Genomic DNA, 21,621 nt, shown 5'->3' on the forward strand with positions numbered 1-21,621 from the left:
GTATATTCATATGCTGGGTGTGTATCTTGGTTTGTTTACCATTGGGTTGAGAGAATAGAGAAGAGAAAAACACGACACTTTTTTAATGACAAAAGGTATGACATCCACTTGAATACTGATCTCTGAGAAAATATGAAATATCAAGAAAAGACAATGTTCAGAATGCACCCTAATTCACAAAATTGAGGTTGAATGTCAGTTCTGGTCAATTAACCTCGATTAAACTTAATCTTTGTTCATGTTTATGAAGTTCAAAAAAATGTATTCTTTATGTACAGTGTTTACACATGTAAATTTCATGAATATAAAATAAAAATGTATGTGACATTTCAGTGGTATAAAGTAAAACAATGCCAGTATAAGGAGTAGCTTATTGCAGGCAAGAGTCACATGGGCAAAACTAAAAATAATCATACATTTATGAATTTTGGTTGAAAACACAATTTGCATTGACTTTGTACACGAAATCACGTTTTTGAGCAATTTTCGGTCTGATATGCACTTACCTAATGTTGCGTAATTTTGGAACCATGTACCCGGGTGACACAAAGTTGGTCTCAAAAGTTGCGCAAGACTTGAAAGTAAAAAGTCAGAGAGCGGCGCGATCAAAAAATTTCGCGCGGCAAAAATATTGCGCGATTCGTTGAGGGGGGGGGCCTCCGAGGCCCCCCCACCCCGGCCTAGATAGGGTTAATTGATAACATAAAGTTCTCTCTCTGAATGCTTCAAACACGCAGAACTACGTCAGCGAAATTGGGGATTTTTTTCTGACGTCACTGTCTGTACGAGAGGCGTGATTGGCTCTCCCACGTGAAGCTCTACTTGCATGCAAAACCTGTTGCGAGTGTACGTTTTCTCCTTACTGTCACTGAATACTTCGATCCCGAAATGAAAACCCATAATTTTATCTAGATTTGGATTTCCAAATTGATGATTTTGAAGATGAAGAGAATGATAATGAAGTGAACAACAAAGTGACGTAGTTGGAGGTAAATTGGGGGAATTACACCGATGATGATGAGTCGGACAATTCAACTTGCAACACGCTCACACGCCGAACTCATGCAGCTGCTAAAAGTGCTAGCTACACCGCGCGGGCCAAATTGAATTCATGAAAATGAATGACCACACTGTCCAACAGGTCTCTTTAATACCTCTGTGACTATGAAGAAGGAAAATAATGATGTAACTGTACTTACAAACAAGTGAATATTATAATCCGAACCTGAATGCAAATCAACTCAACGAATAGCAACAGACCCCTTAAAGAACAAACACAGTGTTACCACAGTGTGTTCACATAGTTGACTATGTGTAAACTATGTGGTCACAGTGATGTCAGTGTGAGACTTCAGATAACATAGTTAATCACATAATTGTCCACATAGTTGGGTAACAAACAGTGTTACCCCAGTGTGTTCACATAGTTGACTATGTGTAAACTATGTGGTCACAGTGTTGTCACAGTGTGAGACTTCAGATCACATAGTTAATCACATAATTGCCCACATAGTTGGGTAACAAACACAGTGTTACCACAGTGTGTTCACATAGTTGACTATGTGTAAACTATGTGGTCACAGTGATAGACTTCAGATCACATAATTGCCCACATAGTTGGGTAACAAACACAGTGTTACCACAGTGTGTTCACATAGTTGACTATGTGTAAACTATGTGGTCACAGTGTCGTCACAGTGTGAGACTTCAAATCACATAGTTAATCACATAATTGCCCACATAGTTGGGTAACAAAGACAGTGTTGCCACACTGTGTACACATAGTTAACTATGTGTAAACTATGTGGTCACAGTGTGAGACTTCAGATCACATAGTTAATCACATAATTGCCCACATAGTTGGGTAACAAACACAGTGTTACCACAGTGTGTTCACAAAGTTGACTATGTGTAAACTATGTGGTCACAGTGTTAGACTTCAGATCACATAATCACATAATTGCCCACATAGTTGGGTAACAAGCACAGTGTTACCATAGTGTGTTCACATAGTTGACTATGTGTAAACTATGTGATCACAGTGTTAGACTTCAGATCACATAGTTAATCACATAATTGCCCACGTAGTTGGGTAACAAACACAGTGTTACCACAGTGTGTTCACAAAGTTGACTATGTGTAAACTATGTGGTCACAGTGTTAGACTTCAGATCACATAATCACATAATTGCCCACATAGTTGGGTAACAAACACAGTGTTACCATAGTGTGTTCACATAGTTGACTATGTGTAAACTATGTAGTCACAGTGTTAGACTTCAGATCACATAGTTAATCACATAATTGCCCACATAGTTGACTATGTGTAAACTATGTAGTCACAGTGTTAGACTTCAGATCACATAATCACATAATTGCCCACATAGTTGGGTAACAAACACAGTGTTACCACAGTGTGTTCAAATAGTTGACTATGTGTAAACTATGTGGTCACAGTGTGAGACTTCAAATCACATAGTTAATCACATAATTGCCCACATAGTTGGGTAACAAAGACAGTGTTGCCACAGTGTGTACACATAGTTGACTATGTGTAAACTATGTGTTAACTATGTGGTCACAGTGTTGTCACAGTGTGGCATTTCAGATCACATAGTGCACTATACAATTACCCACATAGTTGGCATGTGGAACACAGGATATGGCACATATATACCACAGTGTGGTATGTATTCAATTGTATGTAAACTCTGTGTTCATAGTTTTGCCACAGTGTGGTATTTAAGATTGTGTGGTTCTCCACATAATCACCAAATATTTAGCCAACTGAACACACTGTGAATCATGTTCCCCACAGTGTGGTTTATGTTAAACTATGTTTAAACCCTACATTGTATAACAACCAACGAAAATTTTCGGTTATGTTGCGAATGATCTACACTCGTACTTTAGCTTGTATATCTCATACAGTTACACTTTATCCAACTCTATGGTATATCTCATGTATTTTAGCATCATATTACTGAAAAATAACGAATCTTAGTGCTTTTCATCAAAACCTTCAAAAATCCCCTAAACTGCATGAAAATCCCCAAATTTATTTTAATCCCCAATTAATTTTTTCCATGCCCAAAGGCCAGCAATAAATTTTCTGCACTACAGGTGGATGATGACATTTCATTTGACACAACTCTTGATGGCATAGTTGAAAGTGCTATGGTTCACCTAGATCGGAAGCACAAGGATCAAGAGTTTATAGGTGATGTTGTGAAGGCAGTTGTAGCTGCATTGCTGCCAATGGTAGCTAACATCAATGCACAGCTGCAGAATGGAGGCAGTGTCGCACCCGCATTGAGGGAGGCTATGCAGCGGCATGATAATAAATTGGTGGACATGGAGCAAGAAATGAGAAGGGATAACATCATTATCAGGGACCGCGGAACGGTTTTCAAAGTGGGGGGCTGAGCCAAAAGTGGGGGGGCTGACTATGCTAAAAATCACAATTATATGGTCATTTTTACGTTTTTGTACAAGGTTTTGGAAAAAAGTGGGGGGGCTGAAGCCCCCCAGCCCCCCGGTTCCGCGGCCCCTGCATTATCAGGGGTGTTCCTGAATCACCAGAGGAATCTCCGTCGCAAATCCTGGTCGATGTTGTTGCAGAAGCGGGCGTATGGCAAGCCGTATTGATATATATTGTGACTTTGTGATATCACGAATTTGAATTACTGATATCACTAATTCGAATTACTGATATCACTAATTCGATTTAGTGATATCACTAATTCGATTTAGTGATATCACCAAATCGAATTAGTGATATCACTAATTCCCATATGTTTTTCACACAAATCCCTTTTTTGATATCAAGAAATAGAATTCGTGATATCACTAAATCGAATTAGTGATATCACAAATTCGAATTTGTGATATCACTAAATGAATTTGTGATATCAAAAATTCGAATTAGTGATATCAGGAATTGAATTTGTGATATCACGAATTCTATTTCGTGATATCAAAAAAGGGGTTTGTGTAGTAAATGAATAGAAATTAGTGATATCACTAATTCGAATTTGTGATATCACAAAATGAATTTGTGATATCACTAAATCGAATTAGTGATATCACTAAATCGAATTAGTGATATCACTAAATCGAATATGTGATATCACTAATTCCAATTTTTGATATCACAAATTCATTTAGTGCTATCACTAATACGATTTTGTGATATCATTAATTCGACTTAGTGATATCACTAATTCGAATTAGTGATATCACAAAATCGAATTTGTGATATCACAAAATGTACAAACATTTAAGCATTGATTTTACGCAGAATTTCACTTTTGTTTTCGAGCATTAGTATTGTGCTCAAATTCATTTTGTAATTTTGCCTTAATTTAGCGCTCGAATTCACTTGGTAATTTTTTACTTTACTTTCTTTTGGCCGACAATCACATACACTTTAATTTTAGCATGATATATTGGTGCCATAAATTCAGAATTAATTGCATTATATCAGCTCATTTGAATTTAAGAAATTCAGCTGAGTTTTTGATGATGTTGCCAATTTGATTTTGGGGAGAGAATACATGCAGTTTGCAATTGACGTTATGATGCAGAGAGTTAAGTCTAACTTGTTACTAGGCCTAAAAAACGTTAGTTGTTTGAAGCAGAATTGCTGACTTGTTTGTGGATCAACTATAAAGCCCAACTCGGTAAGAATCATATCATATCTATATTGATTCGTACATATAATTTCTAGTTCATTGCAGAAAGAATTACGTCACAAATTTATGATAAGTTAAGGAAACAGTTTCATTGATTCAAGTTTGAGAGGATGTTACTTAACTGTAGTGTTAGAGCCTATACCCAGTTATTGGGTGTCCGGACAGGTCGGGTGTCCGGACAGTCTATTTTTATTAGCCATTTGAATAGGTTTACAATCAATGTTTTTGTTGGTTTTTAGCACTGAACGGTAGAAAATATTGGAGAACAAATATTGATGATGATAAGCATTATTTAACTTATATTTTTGGCTTAATCTAAGGGCAAAAAACATTGCTTCAATTTTGTAAAGTGTCCGGACACCCAACCCCCATCCTACGTGTTACTAAGCCTAGATCTAGTACTAGGCCTAGACCTACTGTTACTTGTTAGGCCTAACGTTAGATCCAGGCCATTTTCTTATAGAGTCTACAAAGAGTTGCGTGTTCAAGTACGTGTATAGTGTAGGCCTAGATCTAGGCCTAGACCTAGATCTAGACCTATATAGATCTAGTCTATATTCTGAAGAGATTCTGACCCAATGTCATTTCGTCCAATGCCATTGCATTTGGTCCAAGAGCCAGTTGGCCCAATAGCAATAGCAATAGCCATTTGGTCCAAGAGCCATTTGGTCCAATAGCCATTTGGTCCAAGAGCCATTTGGTCCAATAGCCATTTGGTCCAATTGCCACTTGGTCCATTTGCCATTTGGTACAATTGCCATTTGGTCCAATAGCCATTTGGTCCAATAGCCATTTGGTCCAATTGCCATTTGGTCCAAGGCCATTTGGTCCAATAGCCATTTGGTCCAATCAGGACTGGGTCCAATGCTATTTGGTCCAATAGCCATTTGGTCTAATGTGTATAGATCTAATCTATGGCTATGCAGGTGCTCTTGCCTTTCATACACCCCAACATTATTCAATTGTTTCAACAAACAAAAAAGCAACAAAAGAATGTAAAAATGCTACAAAAATAAATAACACTTTTTTGTTTTTTTTAATAAATACTAAATTTCAATGTCCCAATTAACTGATGTCTTATGCAAGAAATATATATAGAGAGAGGGAGACCGAGCAGGAGAGAGAGATAGAGAGAGAGAGAGAGTGGTAGGGAGAGAGATAGAGAGAGAGCAATAAACATTTACTGTAAAAAAAAAAACAGCTCCTCGAAAGTATCAAATGAATGTCAATATATTCAATATCAGCGTCATAAAATACACCTCAAATGAACGAGATCTGATTACATTCATTGAAAATCTCTGAAAAACCACAAACGAAACAAAGAAAACAAGGGGTTTCCACAGGCAATCACCTGTGCGCACCCCCCCCCCCCCCCACCCTCCTCCAGTGGCTGATCCAGATTTTTATGAGCAGGCAAAATTTGATGGTACACCAATAAATCACCTAGACCTATTACTTTTCCCCAGATACATCTTTTTCTTGTCTTGTCACGCTTGCAAGGCACGATGCGATAAGGTGGTGGTGGGGGGGTAGGGGTGTAGGTGTTAAATTTGTATGGGCCGTATATGGATGGATAAGATTCGTATCAATCGGGTCGGTCCTTCGTTTATACGCGTTTCCCTTTTTTTAATTATTTTTTAATATTATTATTAGTGGGGGTGGCTATATAGCTCAAGTGCCTCTTGGATCAGCGTGCCTGCGCCTGCCCCCACAGTTACGGTTATTGGACCAAATGGCATTGGACTAAATGGCATTGGACCAAATGGCTATTGGACCAAATGGCTCTTGGACCAAATGGCTATTGGACCAAATGGCTATTGGACCAAGTGGCTATTGGACCAAATGGCAATTGGACCAAGTGGCATTGGACCAATTGGCATTGGACGAAATGGCATTGGACGAAATGGCATTTGACGAAATGGCATTTGACGTAGTGGCAAGTCACCCCTCTCTTGATTGAAAATAATAAAAATTACTTTCTTTGTAAGATGTTAGCATATTATAAGATTGAATCTGTTGTATTCATTTGTGCAGTATAATAGAGCCGTATGCTATGATCATACCTTGCACAATTCATCTTATCGCTGGGCTGGCGTTCTGCACTGTGTGCTTGGGATTGTTTGCATTAAGATTTAATCATCTGTAGTTTGGGTTACCCTGCAAAACCGCTGGTGTTAAATTTACCACCAGCGGGAATCTATATCTGTCCACACCACAAAAGTGTGAAATTAACACCCATTTGGAATCAAATCAAGATACCGAGTGGTGCTGTTTAAGCCCCTGAACAACACCAGTCGGTGTTTAAATGATTGATTTGTTTCCAAATGTGTGGACAGGTACCGATTCTGGCTGGTGTCAAATTTAACACCAGCGTTTTTGCAGTGTAGGGTCTAGAGTAAAGCTATTCCTGATTCGTTTGCATTCCAGTTAAAGACCGATCAAGTCTAGGCTAGAAAATTCTTGCTCTGATTAAAAGCAGAAAAATCAGACGAACGGAACAAAAAAGGTATATGACTGATCGCGACTTTTCGTAAATCACTGTAGCCTAGGCCGTAGGTCATAACAAGTGACTTTTGGTCACGTGCTATGACGTAGGTCATGCACGTCCTGTATGTATTAACTTATTATAACATATTGTTTTGAAGAATCCGTTTTAATCAATGAATGCTTATTTTTGAAAATATTCAAAAGGTTGAGTCAATAAATGTATCTGTACCCATATATATCAAAGAAAAAACATTTCTTTTTGTTAAAAAAGGAGGGTTTTAAAACAATAATATATAATAAACTACTTACAGAGAAGTGCATGAACTACGTCAAATCACGCGACCTGTTGTCAATTTGCCTGACAAATATATGTTGAGTTATAAAATTGAAATATTCATAACTTTCTTATTTATTGTCCGATTTCCTTCAAACTTTTTTTTTTGGGGGGGGGATGTGCACTGATATTAAATGTATACTGGATTATCTGATTTCATGCTGTAGATCATAGATGTGATTACATTGACAGATTGAAAGATTTGTTTATTATTGTTTAATTTTTTGTTAATGTTTTGTTACAGATTGTATTTCTAAGCACTCACGGCACGTCCCTTGCCAGAAGTATTAGCTTAAACTGACTCGGATGCTGGTTTTAACTTAATTGGCTTAGCAAATTATGTTCCAGTTTGTGAAAGTTGAACTTAGACAAAAAGTTGACAGTTGAAGTTAGACAAAACTCCTCCATGAGAAGTTTTACGGAAGCAGCACGATCGAGGACCCGTCCTACAGATATATACTCTGCTCAAGCATTGGTTTCATCCGCTCTAACTGCGGTCAGGAATGTTCGAGAAGGAAGACAGCAGCTGCCAGCTGATGAGAGTGACTCCGATGATTCAGATTTTGCAGGGGTACGATCCATTCTCCAGTCCACCCGACGTCAGTTTCATAGACGTCGGGTGCAAGATACTACGGAGCAACGAAAACGAGGTAGGTCTGACCCTGTAAAAATCTATTGTAATATAGGGCGTGTTTATAACGACAATTGAGTTTTGAAACAAACATGAAACGCGTTTTAACCCTAAAAAGCCCAAGGGGGGGGGGGGCCCAATGTGCCCCCTACCACATAATCGCCAACCACTCCTACATTTTTGTCCAATTTTGTCCAATTACTCTCAAATTTGGTGACTTTTCCTAAAATTTTATGGAGGACCTTATGATACCATTTTTATAATTACCCTGTATTTCATGTTGCCATGGCAACCATAAAACAAAAGGCCTGTTTGTCCGTTTTTCGTATAATTTAGTTTTTCAGCTCCAAATCAGCCCAAAATGCTTGGAAATGGTCACAATTTATGTTTTTACATTGATTTTACTCTCTCCTATGCATCTCCAGCAGGAATCCCGGGTTTCCGACAATTTCTTTTATTTTTCTTTGTTTTTAGTCACTTTTTTCATAAAATATTCAATAAAATATTAAAAATTACTTCTTGCCTAATGCTATTAAAAGAAGCTGAGACACTTCCAGGAAGCCTTAAAAATCATTTTGGTGAAGATTGTAGCCAAAAAAAAATTCTTTTTCTGTCTATCCAAATGTGATTTATTATTTTCCACTTATTTTCCCTTCTTTTTCTGTCTATCCTTATGTTATTAATTTCCTGTTGTTTTCCATTTACTTGATATTCTTTTTTCTCTCTATCATTTTGTTATACATTGTTTGATATCTATATATTCTTTTTATTTCGTAAAATCGCTTTAATATTATGTCCCCTCATGACGTCACAGGAACGCGTTTCAAAACTTGATTGTGTTTATACAACACGGATGATCGTGATTCTGCTATAAACGCGTTTCAAAATTCATCTTTTTCTGCGTTTGAGGAGTGAGTCTTGAAACGCATTTATATCCAAAATCCACATAAACAGAAGCGTGTTTTTAACTAAACGCGTTTCAAAACTCAATCATTTGACCATATAAACACGGCCTAGAAGACACGGATGATTGTGATGACAAGCAATTTATTTATTTTTTTTGGGGGGGTGGGGGAAAGGGGGAGAGGATAGACTTCAGGGACGGTGTTTCACCAAGATATGAAACTAAGGCTTTAGGAACAATTTCAAGATCTATTGGTATCAGATCTTGGGCTTAATGGTTGATAATGCTGCATGTATTTTGCGCAAGAACTTATACCAGTCATTCTTAAAGTCGCCCGTAAAGTCTTTATTATCTTGGTGAAACATCGCCCAGGTAGGCTAATCCTGGGTTTTACTAGGGGCCCAAGGCTAAGCCTAACAGAAAAAGGGCAAATTTTCCTTTTCCTTTAGTCTATCATATGTACAGTGCAACCCAGTCTATTTAAATTCATACTACTTAAGTCTTCCCTTTTTTCCTTCATTGGAATAACTAAAATTGTGTTTATCTCCGTTTGCCTTTGTACACATGTATAGATTTTATACCTGAGCTTGTTTAATTTTTGCCAAATAAAAAATGTATAAAGTGTAGGCAAACACCCCCTACCAATTTTTTCTCTCTTTATCAAACCAGACACACGCAGAAGAAGGGGAAGAGCTAGGGCAATGGTGTGGAAGCCAAAAGTTTTCCTACTGAAAAGAGGCAACGCAGACTTTTTTCCACCTAAGGCGGAATGCCGTTTCTTGATCAACAGTGGATTTGGTGAGTTGCAATACCTACGCATGCTTTTTCATGATAAACAAGGCATTTAACCGTAAATGGGTCAAAATTAAAACAATGTTTTTGTCTCACCTGCGAAGCAAAGTGAGACTATAGGCGCCGCTTTTCCGACGGCGACGGCGGCGGCGTCAACATCAAATCTTAACCTGAGGTTAAGTTTTTGAAATGATGTCATAACTTAGAAAGTATATAGACCTAGTTAATAAAACTTGGCCATAAGGTTAATCAAGTATTACTGAACATCCTATTAGAGTTTCATGTCACATGACCAAGGTCAAAGGTCATTTAGGGTCAATGAACTTAGACCATGTTGGAGGAATCAACATCGAAATCTTAACCTGAGGTTAAGTTTTTGAAATGTCATCATAACTTAGAAAATATATGGACCTAGTTCATGAAACTTGGACATAAGGTTAATCAAGTATCACTGAACATCCTGCATGAGTTTCACGTCACATGACCAAGGTCAAAGGTCATTTAGGGTCAATGAACTTTGGCCGAATTGGGGATATCTGTTGAATTCCCATCATAACTTTGAAAGTTTATGGATCTGATTCATGAAACTTGGACATAATAGTAATCAAGCATCACTGAATATTTTGTGCAAGTTTCAGGTCTCATGATTAAGGTCAAAGGTCATTTTGAGTCAATGAACTTTGGCCGAATCGGGGGTATCTGTTGAATTACCATCATAACTTTGAAAGTTTATTGGTCTAGTTCATTAAACTTGGACATTAGAGTAATCAAGTATCACTGAACATCCTGTGCGCGTTTCAGGTCACATGACCAAGGTCAAAGGTCAATGAACTTTGGCCGAATTGGGTGTATCTGTTGAATTACCATCATAACTTTGAAAGTTTATGGATTTGATTCATGAAACTTGTACATAAGAGTAATCAAGTATCACTGAACATCCTGTTCGAGTTTCAGGTCACATGATCAAGGTCAAAGGTCATGTAAGGTCAATGAACTTTGGCCATGTTGGGGTTTTTCGTTGAATAACCATCATATCTCTGTAAGTTTATTGGTCTAGTTCATAAAAAAGGGAAATAAGAGTAACCATGTATCACTGAACATCTTGTGCGAGTTAGAGTAGTATTCAAAGTGAGCTCTGCTGCTATATTGAACTGCGTGATGCAGGTGAGACGGCCAGAGGCATTCCAGTTTTTATTTTAAATTATCCTTAGATCTTACCTCATTGGCGTTCACATCTTAAAAGAAACCTAACATTTTTCTACATGAATTTGGATTTTTTAGAATTTTACTTTCTGATGAGGACATACAATTGAAAGTTCAGAAATAATGGACAGGTACAATGTAATATACAGGGAGCATTAATTCCGGTAACTCGCGTTACGGTTACTTTCATGATGTTGCCAACAAGATCAATGACTTCATTGTGAGCATCGCCAATGATAACCCGAGGTTTGGCCCGTCTATTTTGCCAGCATACATACCTGCTGATCGACCTCCTTCAAGTCCAATCATATAGGAAGTAGTTCAGGAGTTGTAACCCATCAGCCAAGGAATTCGCCTATTTTCGATCTAAAACCTGACAAAAATTAGCACATACACATGTAATATGCACAAATGACTGTAACCGGAAGTGGGTATCCTGGCTCACTTGAATTATTTTCGGCGAAAACTGCATATGCCATCTGCGGTTCTTAATTTTTATTTAATTTTGGTTGCAAGAATTGATTGGTTATCTCTCATCAGGTTATCCAACAACTCTGGATAATGATGGGCTTGTGGAGATAAGACGCAGCTGGACTCTACAGCAGTTGGAGGACAAAATTATCTCCATTTATCCAAACCATCCTCTGGGTAGAATAGGATTTCGGATCGCCTGTTGCAAGAAGAACAAGTTCTTGACTTTTGTAGATCAGACAACAGTTGCCAAAATTGAGAAGACTGTGAGACGAGGACAACTTGTAATTGTCCCCAACCGAGATCTGCAGCCTCCAACCACTTTAGTGAGCATCGGTCATTTCTTTTCTCTCTCTTTATGCTGACATGAAGAAACTCTACTTGCTATTTTCAAGCACACGTTTCATGCAATTTTTATTTTCCCACATACTGTACCTGTAGCAAATTTCCTTTCATGTACATGTATCATGTGAAAGCACATTGAATTTTCATTGTTATAGGAAATTTAGTCTGATAGTATTTACCCGTTTCTCACTTGGGCTTGTTTGCAAATTAATATTCCCGGGGGTAGGGGCGGGGCTAATGGCGGGTAATGGCCCCCTTCTGATCTTGGCCGGCCGTGCTGAAAATCGGTATAGTATTACTGCAAAATTATGTAGTAAAAAATCTGCCGATTATGTTAATTAGGCTTTAAAGACAATTTTTTTTTTTTTAGATAAACCACTCCAATAACATGGTGCCCTGTTGGCCTTTAAGACTGAATGGTTAAGTGAATGTTTTGCACACCTACTAATGTATGTGGTCCATGCATATGCTATGCTATATGGACCACATACAGGCAATTGTACAAAATCATGGTAAAAAATTTTGAAGCTACCATAGCATGTGTTATGTATGGGATCAGGCACTGATAAGTTTTTGTGCTCCTTTCCAAAAGTGAATCACTTGATCAAATTATTTTCTTAAAATTTTATTTTTGCATTTTGATTCATGATATTCACTACCAAATGTAAATTTAATGTCGTTTCCATACAGAAAACACACAGATTGATTATGATCACATTCTGAAAACGTGAAATTTTGAGGGAAAATTTGGGAGTCAAGAGGCTATTGTTATCACTGTACAAGAGATGCTGATGCCCGTATGTGTGATGTTTTGTGCCTGTGCGCATGTATGTAGGCCTATCTTCATCATTACATTCGGATACTCGTATTCTTAAAACGTTCAACGTTTTCCAATCTTGATTTCCAAATACCAGTCATTGTTCAGCAAGTATGTGCTTTAATTGCTAATCAGTTCTCTGGGTATCAAGTGGTAGTTGGATAATACCTCGAAAGCAACCGTTGTGGGTCTATTTTTGCAGGTCGTCTTAAAAATGGTTAGAAGCTACAAGCGGAAATCGACAAGACAGACGTGGAATGAAGAGTCCATGAAGGCTGCCATTAAAGCCGTTACAGACAATGGTCTAGGGTTAAAGAAAGCCAGCGCCGAGTTCTCAGTACCAAAAACCACTCTTCGTCGAAGAGTCAAAGGACTTAATAAATCTGCAATAGGTGCAACAAAGTCAATGGGGAATTTCAAGGTAGGTTTATTTTGAATTTGTCTAATGCGAAAAAATATAATTTCACTTTATAAATTTGGCAAAGAACAATAAATAAATAAATAAATAAATGCCAAAAGAATGCCAGCCAATCTTCTCACTAATATATTTCCTAATTCTAGAATGAATCTTGCAGTATATGTTTGTATAACATCTAGAAAAATATACAAATAAAAATGTCCCGTTCAATTTTAAAAATTATAAAAGTAGTTTTGCTTTTCATCATTTTTTCAGACGTTTCCTGAAGAGATTGAGAAAGACCTTGTAGACTACATCCATCAATGGAATCGATGATGTACGGACTGACATCGAACGACTTACGTCGTCTTGCTTTTCAACTAGCCGAAAGAAATGGGATCGCACATCAATTCAACAGAGAGAAGCAAATGGCTGGAAAAGACTGGATGTATTCCTTCATCAAACGCCATCCGATTTCCCTTAGACAACCAGAAGCCACCTCTGCAGCAAGAGCACGTTCGTTCAACCGTACAAACGTAAACAAATTCTTTGACCTGCTCGAACCTCTTATGGACAAGCACAAGTTTCCACCAAACAATATCTACAACGTTGACGAAACGGGGATCAGTACTGTGCAGAGCAAACCATCAAAAGTTCTTGCAAAGACCGGAAGGAAACAAGTTGGGTCCTTGGTTTCAGCGGAACGTGGTCAGACCGTCACAGTCGAAACGTGCATGAGCAAACCATCAACCATCAAAAGTTCTTGCAAAGACCGGAAGGAAACAAGTTGGGTCCTTGGTTTCAGCGGAACGTGGTCAGACCGTCACAGTCGAAACGTGCATGAGCGTTACAGGGTCTTTCATCCCACCAATGTTTGTCTTCCCACGTGTCAGAATGAAGATGGAACTAATGGATGAAGCTCCTCCAGGATCAATCCATGAGTGTCACAAGAGTGGATGGATGCAGATGGACATATTCACAAAATGGTTCAAGCATTTCATCCGATCATCTGGCACTTCTAAGGACAACCCAGTGTTGTTGATACTTGATGGCCATGCAACACATGTCAGAAACTTGGATGTCATAGACCTTGCCAGAGACAATGGTGTTGTAATGCTGTGTCTGCCTCCACATTGCTCTCACAGAATGCAGCCACTTGATGTGAGCTTCATGAAGCCACTGTCAACATACTACGACCAAGAACTAGAAAAATGGTTGAGAAACAATCCAGGTCGAGTTGTCACGTCCTTCCAGGTTGCAGAGTTGTTTGGCAATGCATACATGAGGGCAGCAACTACCCAGGTGGCAGCTAGTGGGTTCCGCAAAACAGGAATATATCCTACCAACAGAGATGTCTTCCTCCCTCATGAATTCCTAGTGGCAGATGTGACAGATCTTCCCATGGATGACCGAGACAACAAAGAACACAGTGAATCAAGAGTTGAAGTAGCTGCTCCAGGTTGTGAGGATAAGGTTGATGGTGAAGAAGGCATTCCAGAGTTGACTGACACAGTAGACTCCGAAGAACCTGACAAGGAAACTCATGGAGCAGCTACAGAAGGCTCCAAAACGACTCCAAACCTGCTTGCCATTCCACCAACTCCTGATACTGACAACGGTAATGCAGGTCCCTCAACTTCTCGGTACCAATCACCATTTGTCATTTCCCCACCTCCTAAAGCTAGTACTACCTCCAGGACCAAGAGATCGAATGCACGACGTGGCAAAGCTGTGGTCCTAACAGAAAGCCCTTACAAGTCTGAACTTATCCTCTCAAAGACAACTCGGGCAAAGAAGGGAAATCCAGGAAAAGCGCGCACATGCAACAAGCGATCTTCTGTAGTCCAGCCTCAAACCGGTGGGAAAAGAAAGCGCAAGACAGAACAACCAGAAGCAGAGAATGACACTTCATCCACTGAAGATGATGATGCCGAGTGTATCTACTGCAGTGAACTGTGGAGTGCAGGCAAGGATGGCATGATCAAGTGCTCACTCTGTTTTGGATGGGCACATGAAGCTTGCGCGGGAAAAGAGGGTGATTCTGATGAAGAATTCGTATGTGATCTCTGTTCTTAAAAAAAAAAAAAAACTTCATTAAGATCAGGACTAGATATGACACAAGGTAGACATCAGTGTCAGGATTATAGTTTGTCAGTGTGAAAGTTGATATACATTAGCAGTTTACATGACTTTTCATTGTCACTTTGGTGAAAGAAAAATTACGTTTTCCAAAGGTTTTCATTACAGTGGTTTTCAAAGTATGGGCCTAGCAGTTGGTTTCAACGTAATAGTAGTCTTATCGCAACACATATTTGCCCCAGATTCAAGTAAAAAACACAGACATGTGTTATATTTATATATATATATATATTTTTTTTTTTTTAAGTTTCCCAGTTATTTTTTTTATATTTATAAGCTAGCAGAATTCAAAGTATGCATGGGCCTAGCAGTTGGTTTCAATGCAATAGTGGTTGTATCAGAACAAAAATTGTCCCAGATTCAATTCTAAGAAATTTAGAGAGAAATGCACATTTTTTCAAGTGTTTAATACGATTACTTTCCAGTGTTGTCCTATAAATTTTTGAAATGTTTGAAGCTACTTTAGACTTTCATTATGCAGCTCTGCCCACCAAATATGCTTAGGTATATTACTAAACAGAGAACGTTAGAATTCTGAAGGGGCAATACGGACCCGTAGAACCATTTTGCCCCAAGGGGGAGTGCCATTATGCCCCAGGGATGGGGCAAGTTGGACTTTTCTTTTGTAAAATTCGTTTGGAGTTTTTCTGGAATTTTACAGTGGTTTTGTTGTTGACATAATAAAGTGCATACAACACCCATCTCAAACCGTTGTTTTTATTGTTTTTGTGTCTTTGATGACGTCATAATGCAAGTTTAAAATTAAGTGTTCCATTATGCCCCACCATCTATTTTGTATCAAGATATACATGTACAGTTATGCTCAGTCTTTGTCACTGGGGGCTTGTAAGCTTTATGGATGCAAAAATTGAACACAAAGAAATTGTACCCAAAACAAGTAATTGGGGTTGCGTTTTTATTGCATTGATTTTTGCTGATATTTTCTTCTGCTTTTGGCCAAGTATATAGTTTTCAACTTAACCAATCTTATGTTGGTTGTATTTTTAATAAGAGATAAAAAAAAATTGTGTGACAATAATGAATGAGCATGATGTACAGCTGTATTGCATTTTTCATACAATGATGTTTTCACTTGTCGGTGGTTTTTGAGGATACTCAAATAATAAAAATAAAAATCCGTTATTTGGATGTGAAAGTTTATTTTACTCAATCACTCAGTGAGTACATAGATCATATTTGATTATTTGGATACTAACATTCTCAAAACGAATGTTCTAATTAAACAAAATATTGAGTGTATTCTAAACCAAGGTATTGATATCACAAAGAGTTTAACGAATGCACGCACAAAAGGCTTTAGCATCAAAATTTTCATAAGTCTGGAACTTTTATTCCTCAATAACCACATTTACTATTGATTGTGTACTATTTTGTCACGAAAAATCTGTTATAACTTTTGTTCTTAAAGGTTGGAGGTGTGACGCACCCAAGTCTGAATGTAGACTAGGAATAATAATAAGTTCGCGGCTTGAGATCAAATACACAAACACGGCTTCCCTATCTTTAAAAGATGTGTCATCGATTGTGAGGGTTTGGGGTGACTTATGAGTTGGAGAAGTTGAGGTTGTTGTGTGCTGAGATGTAGAGCTGGTCCTGGCCACATAACGATGGGAAGGCATGGCCAAAAGCAGAGAGAGGTTTTTGGATGGTACCTTAGGATGGTTACACGACAGTGGATGAAATAACAGGAGTTAGAGAAAACTTGCCAATCAAGAACAGGTCTACTCTGACTCGACTGCTTCATCACCCCGGTAGTAATCATACACCTGTATCTCTATGCAGGAAGAGATAGAATTGGCTACTACACTTGTATGCCCTGAGGAGAATGATCCCCTATTTCTTTGCAGCTAGCTATTGGAACTATGCAAGATACATTACATGGAATGTATTTAAGATGACAACACTACCAGAATCTATTCTGGCTGCCTTCCTGCAAGGAGAAGATGTCTGTCGGCATCAGACAGGGGTTTGGAATTCTGTCTTTCTAGATCAGTTTGGAGAGCAAACATACATCAGGTATGGGAAGTCCAAAGGTGGTCTGGTCGGCAATCCGTCTTCTGAACAGGAGTCTGAGTGGATCTTATCTCATCATCTTTGCAACACTCTTTCCCTCTTGACAGATTTATGTTCAAAGAGTCATCAGAAGTCAGTAGTAACCAGACAAGTGGCCACAAGGAAGCGGGTGAGAATAGGAGAAAGTTGGATGCTGCAGACTACAATCCAGTAAAGAAGAAAGTGGTTACAATGGAAGCAATGAAGAGAGCCAAAGCTGGCGAGGGTGGTGCCTACAACATGGAACAATTGTATGGTTGCTTGCTCGTTATCTCACAGAGCAGAGATATCCAACTATCTGCAGTCTTCATGTATGAGCTTGCTCCTGTTCCATCCAGCATCTTTGACAAGTATGGAGATATGAGGAAAGGAAGCGAAGCAGTCCTTGTTCACAAATTGGCAGTCTTTGCCGAGTCTTACCTTGGTCCTGTAGATGCAGAACTGGTGGATGAAAACGAAGCTATCACACAATGTGGCCAAGAAATTCAACTCTGAAGATCTTGGCAGAGAATTTTGTAAGATCGTTTGAAAAACACACCAACTACGTCGTATTTGATTGATATGATAAACATTAAATCAAATCACACGAGCGTCAGAGGCGGGCCAAGGGTAGTAAATCACATGAATATGTGTTGAACAGCAATACAATACTACCTTCTAAAGATGTCATTATGAAAAGAGATGTGAAAAAGAGTGCCCTGATCACGTACATATGAGATGCCAAGGTCCAACTCTAAACTGCTTCTTATCAGAGATGATTGAGAGTATCACCATGAAGAGGCTGATGTGAAAATCATCAGCTATCTTCTGGAGTTGTCAAAGCAAAAGAAGCATATACAAATTCTTGCCAACAACACTGATATCTTCGTACATGTACTATTAGTGTTCTTCTTTTGGGTCTACAAGCCTGCTACACAAGTTTCCATGAAGAAGTATGATGGAAAGGTAATCAACTTCAATGCTACAGCTTTAAAGCTAGGAATTAAGTGCTATGATCTGTTGGCTATACATGCTCTATCAGGTTGTGATACTGTGTCATACCCCATAGGAAAGGGGACGAGTTCCGCACTCAATCTACTTCTCAACTTAGATCTACGAGTATTTACTGAGCCTGATGCAGAAGAATTGGAGTAGACCAAAGCTGGAATTGACTTTCTATCCTACTTGTACAGTGGGAAGGCAGCAACATCTCTAAACAGTTTGAGATACTCTTTATTCAGCAAGAGGAAAGACCACCCAAAGATTATGAGCCTTCCCCCAAATGATACGACGTCAATCTTAAAAAATAATCAAGGGTGCCAAGGTTGCTTACATCCAAAACATGAAATAAATACGCTATACTATTATTTTGACCACGAAATCACATGTACATCCAAATTTCGAAATTGCAAGCATGCTGTGTTCTGCATTTAAATTGAAATGCTTGGATTCCATATGCCAATGTGTCCTTGGTTGACCTTAAATTACCTCTATTTGACCTTTGCTTGAAATTTGTTTAGCTTTCATTTGATACCAAATATGGCATACTTTTTTCCATAAGTTAGAGAAGTCATAATTTAGAGTAATGAAAAAAGGTGGACGTGGCTAGTGATGTCAATAAAAAAAATGCCCAAGGGTGCTTAGGTGGCACCCTTCGGATTCTTGAAGAGGATAATCTATTCTATAATTTTCAGCAAAAAACCTGCATATATACCTAACTTGACAGTCGTCTTGTGGTTCTACTCGACTAAAGGCTAGATGCACTCATACACTCCACATACAGTACCTGTGCATTACTCGTTATTGAAAGGGGAGGGGTCAAATAGAGTAAAATGTAAGATGTGTAACAAAACATTCAGCTATAACGGAAGAAGTACCAGAGCTTAGCGTCGACACAAGCGGCACACAAAATAGATGATACACCCACATCTAGTCCATCTAACAGTCAAGAATCCGTAACTTTGTTCACTTGCAGACTTGGCTACTCTGAATTTAGAAGTAACAGGATCAAATTATTAATTGGGGAGATGAAAACAACAGATGGCCTACCAATAAGCATCATTGAGAACCAGGGATTCAGGAGTTTGATGGGATATCTGGAACCAGGGTATTAAGTGCCATGTTGCAAAACAATGTCTGCTGCCTTTAAGACTTTTGCCTTGACAACAGACTGTTAGACGAGTTGCATTATGGAAGGCTTTATGACATACTTGCCAACCATCCCGATTTTGGCAGAATCATCCCGATTTTTTATTGCCGAATCCCATTATGAATATCAACCCCATAATTCTGTTTTCATTAATTTTTACAATGATAAAATTGAAAACGGCTGGAGCGAAGGATAGACCAAACTGAAGCTTGCGGACACATGGATATCGCGATATCCCAATTAGCATTATTTTTCCAACTGAACACACACTTGTATGTAGTTTTTCACTTTGCCTCTCTCACATGGTGTGCAAATTGCAAAAGCGCGTGCAAACACAGCTAAAACAACAACACATGCAAATACAATATACAATGCATGCTGTGACGTCGCGAGTATACCGCACTGCATGCATTTACAAGTGCATAATACGTGTGCAAACGTAAGATCCAGCTCAACGATCGTCGGACTAATGCTAATGGCCAAAGGATATAGTTTTTCCGTGGAATTTTAAAGCTAAAATTGCAAATTTAGTGTGTGGAAAGAGGGTACCATCGCCAATGCATCGATTGGATTTTGAATGTGACTGTGATTCCGATCGGAAATACAAGGAGTATTCTGAGAAATATCCAGATATTTCACGGTCGGGTAATGGAGAGTATTTTGTCAACTTTGCGTACCGACTTCTCTCTGTGTCATGGTGGATTAAATAACATTGAAAAACATTTAAGAACAAAAAAACACATCTTCATCAGAAATGCAGCGAGCAGTACGGTAAGTGTCTCCACATTCTTTGCTTCAACATCATCTTCAAGTGTTAATGTTATTCGAGCAGAGACTTTATTTACTTCATTATTTAACATTCCCTACCTATCAGTGTGATTTTCCTGCTTCATGCTTCATTACACTGGGACAAAATGGGGATTTTTTCTTCTTTGTGGACAGGTAAAAGGCACTTCAAAAGTGAAGGAAAACCCCATTTCACATTCTAAAATTCCAAAATTTCTAACAATGGCAGGGGGTTCCCCCCACACCCTTCCCCCCGCAAAATGTCACATGCTTGTTACTCTGAACAAGTGGAATGCCTGTGGCGGTCTCACCAGCATCACGCAATTCAATCCAGCAGCACTGCTGACTTTGAAAACTACTATAACTCGCACAAGTTATACTTTCAAAGGTATGATGGCAATCAATACCCCCAATTTGGAAAAAAATTCACTGACCCTACATGACCTTTGATCTTAATCATGTGACCTGAAACATAAACAGGATGTTCAGTGATACTTGATTACTATTATGTCCAAGTTTCATGAATCAGATCCATAAACATTCAAAGTTATCATGGTATTTCAACAGGTACCCACAATTCAGCCAGTTTGTTGACCCTATGTGAACTTTGACCTTGGTCATGTGACCTGAAACTCACGCAGGATCTTCAATTATACACTATCACCCCTATGTCAAAGTTTCATGAACTACGTCCATATACTTGAGAAGTTATGACAACATTTCAAAAACTAAACCTTGGTTAAGATTTCGATATTGATTCCCCCAACATGGTCTAAGTTTATTGACCCTAAATGATCTTTGACCTTGGTCATGTGACCTGAAACTCAGGCAGAATGTTCAGTAATACTTGACTACCCTTATGTCCAAGTTTCATGAACTAGGTCCATATATTTTTAAAGTTATGATGACATTTCAAAACTTTAACCTTGGTTAAGATTTCAATGTTGACCACGCTGCCGTCGGAAAAGCTGCGCCTATAGTCTCGCTCTGCTTTGCAGGCGAGACACAAACAGTGATATGCACAACTCAGTGACATGCAAATCAAAAAGTCAATTTCCCTCACTTAATATTTTTTTTTTTTTCTTTTTGAATTATACATTATTTCACTTTTTATAAATTTGACAATCTGGACCAACTTGACTGAACCATATAGTATTTAACAGTGCTAATTCCACATGTTCAGGGAGGAATTATTGTTTCATTTGACAACAAGGAGAAAATTTGAGTATTTTATATAATAAAATACAAAAGAAATATTGAGTGGATGATGTCATCAGTCTCCTCATTTGCATACAGAGCAGGATGTGCATAAAACTGTTTTGTGAAATCAAGGGAAAGTTTGAAATATCATAACTTCCTTATTTTACATCCAATTTTGATGAAATTTTCAGTGTTATGTTTGTTGGATTTTTCTCTTTGT

The 21,621-nt window shown here is 38.4% G+C and overlaps 1 protein-coding gene across 2 annotated transcripts; it reads left to right on the plus strand.

The window, feature by feature from the left end:
* Positions 1-13,115: 13,115 nt before the first annotated feature.
* On the plus strand, positions 13,116-15,438 carry LOC121410818. 2 transcript variants are annotated; one of them, XM_041603131.1, is made up of 2 exons: positions 13,116-13,767; positions 13,874-15,438. In XM_041603131.1, exons 1-2 carry the CDS (start codon positions 13,399-13,401, stop codon positions 15,149-15,151), a joined length of 1,647 nt encoding a protein of 548 aa, XP_041459065.1. In that variant the 5' UTR covers positions 13,116-13,398; the 3' UTR covers positions 15,152-15,438. The 2 variants fall into 2 exon arrangements, with proteins under 2 accessions (XP_041459065.1, XP_041459064.1); XM_041603130.1 differs by having other exon boundaries at positions 13,116-13,763; positions 13,870-15,438.
* Positions 15,439-21,621: the final 6,183 nt, after the last annotated feature.

This window comes from Lytechinus variegatus, chromosome 3, assembly GCF_018143015.1.
Source record: "Lytechinus variegatus isolate NC3 chromosome 3, Lvar_3.0, whole genome shotgun sequence".
Taxonomy (NCBI): Eukaryota; Metazoa; Echinodermata; class Echinoidea; order Temnopleuroida; family Toxopneustidae; genus Lytechinus; species Lytechinus variegatus.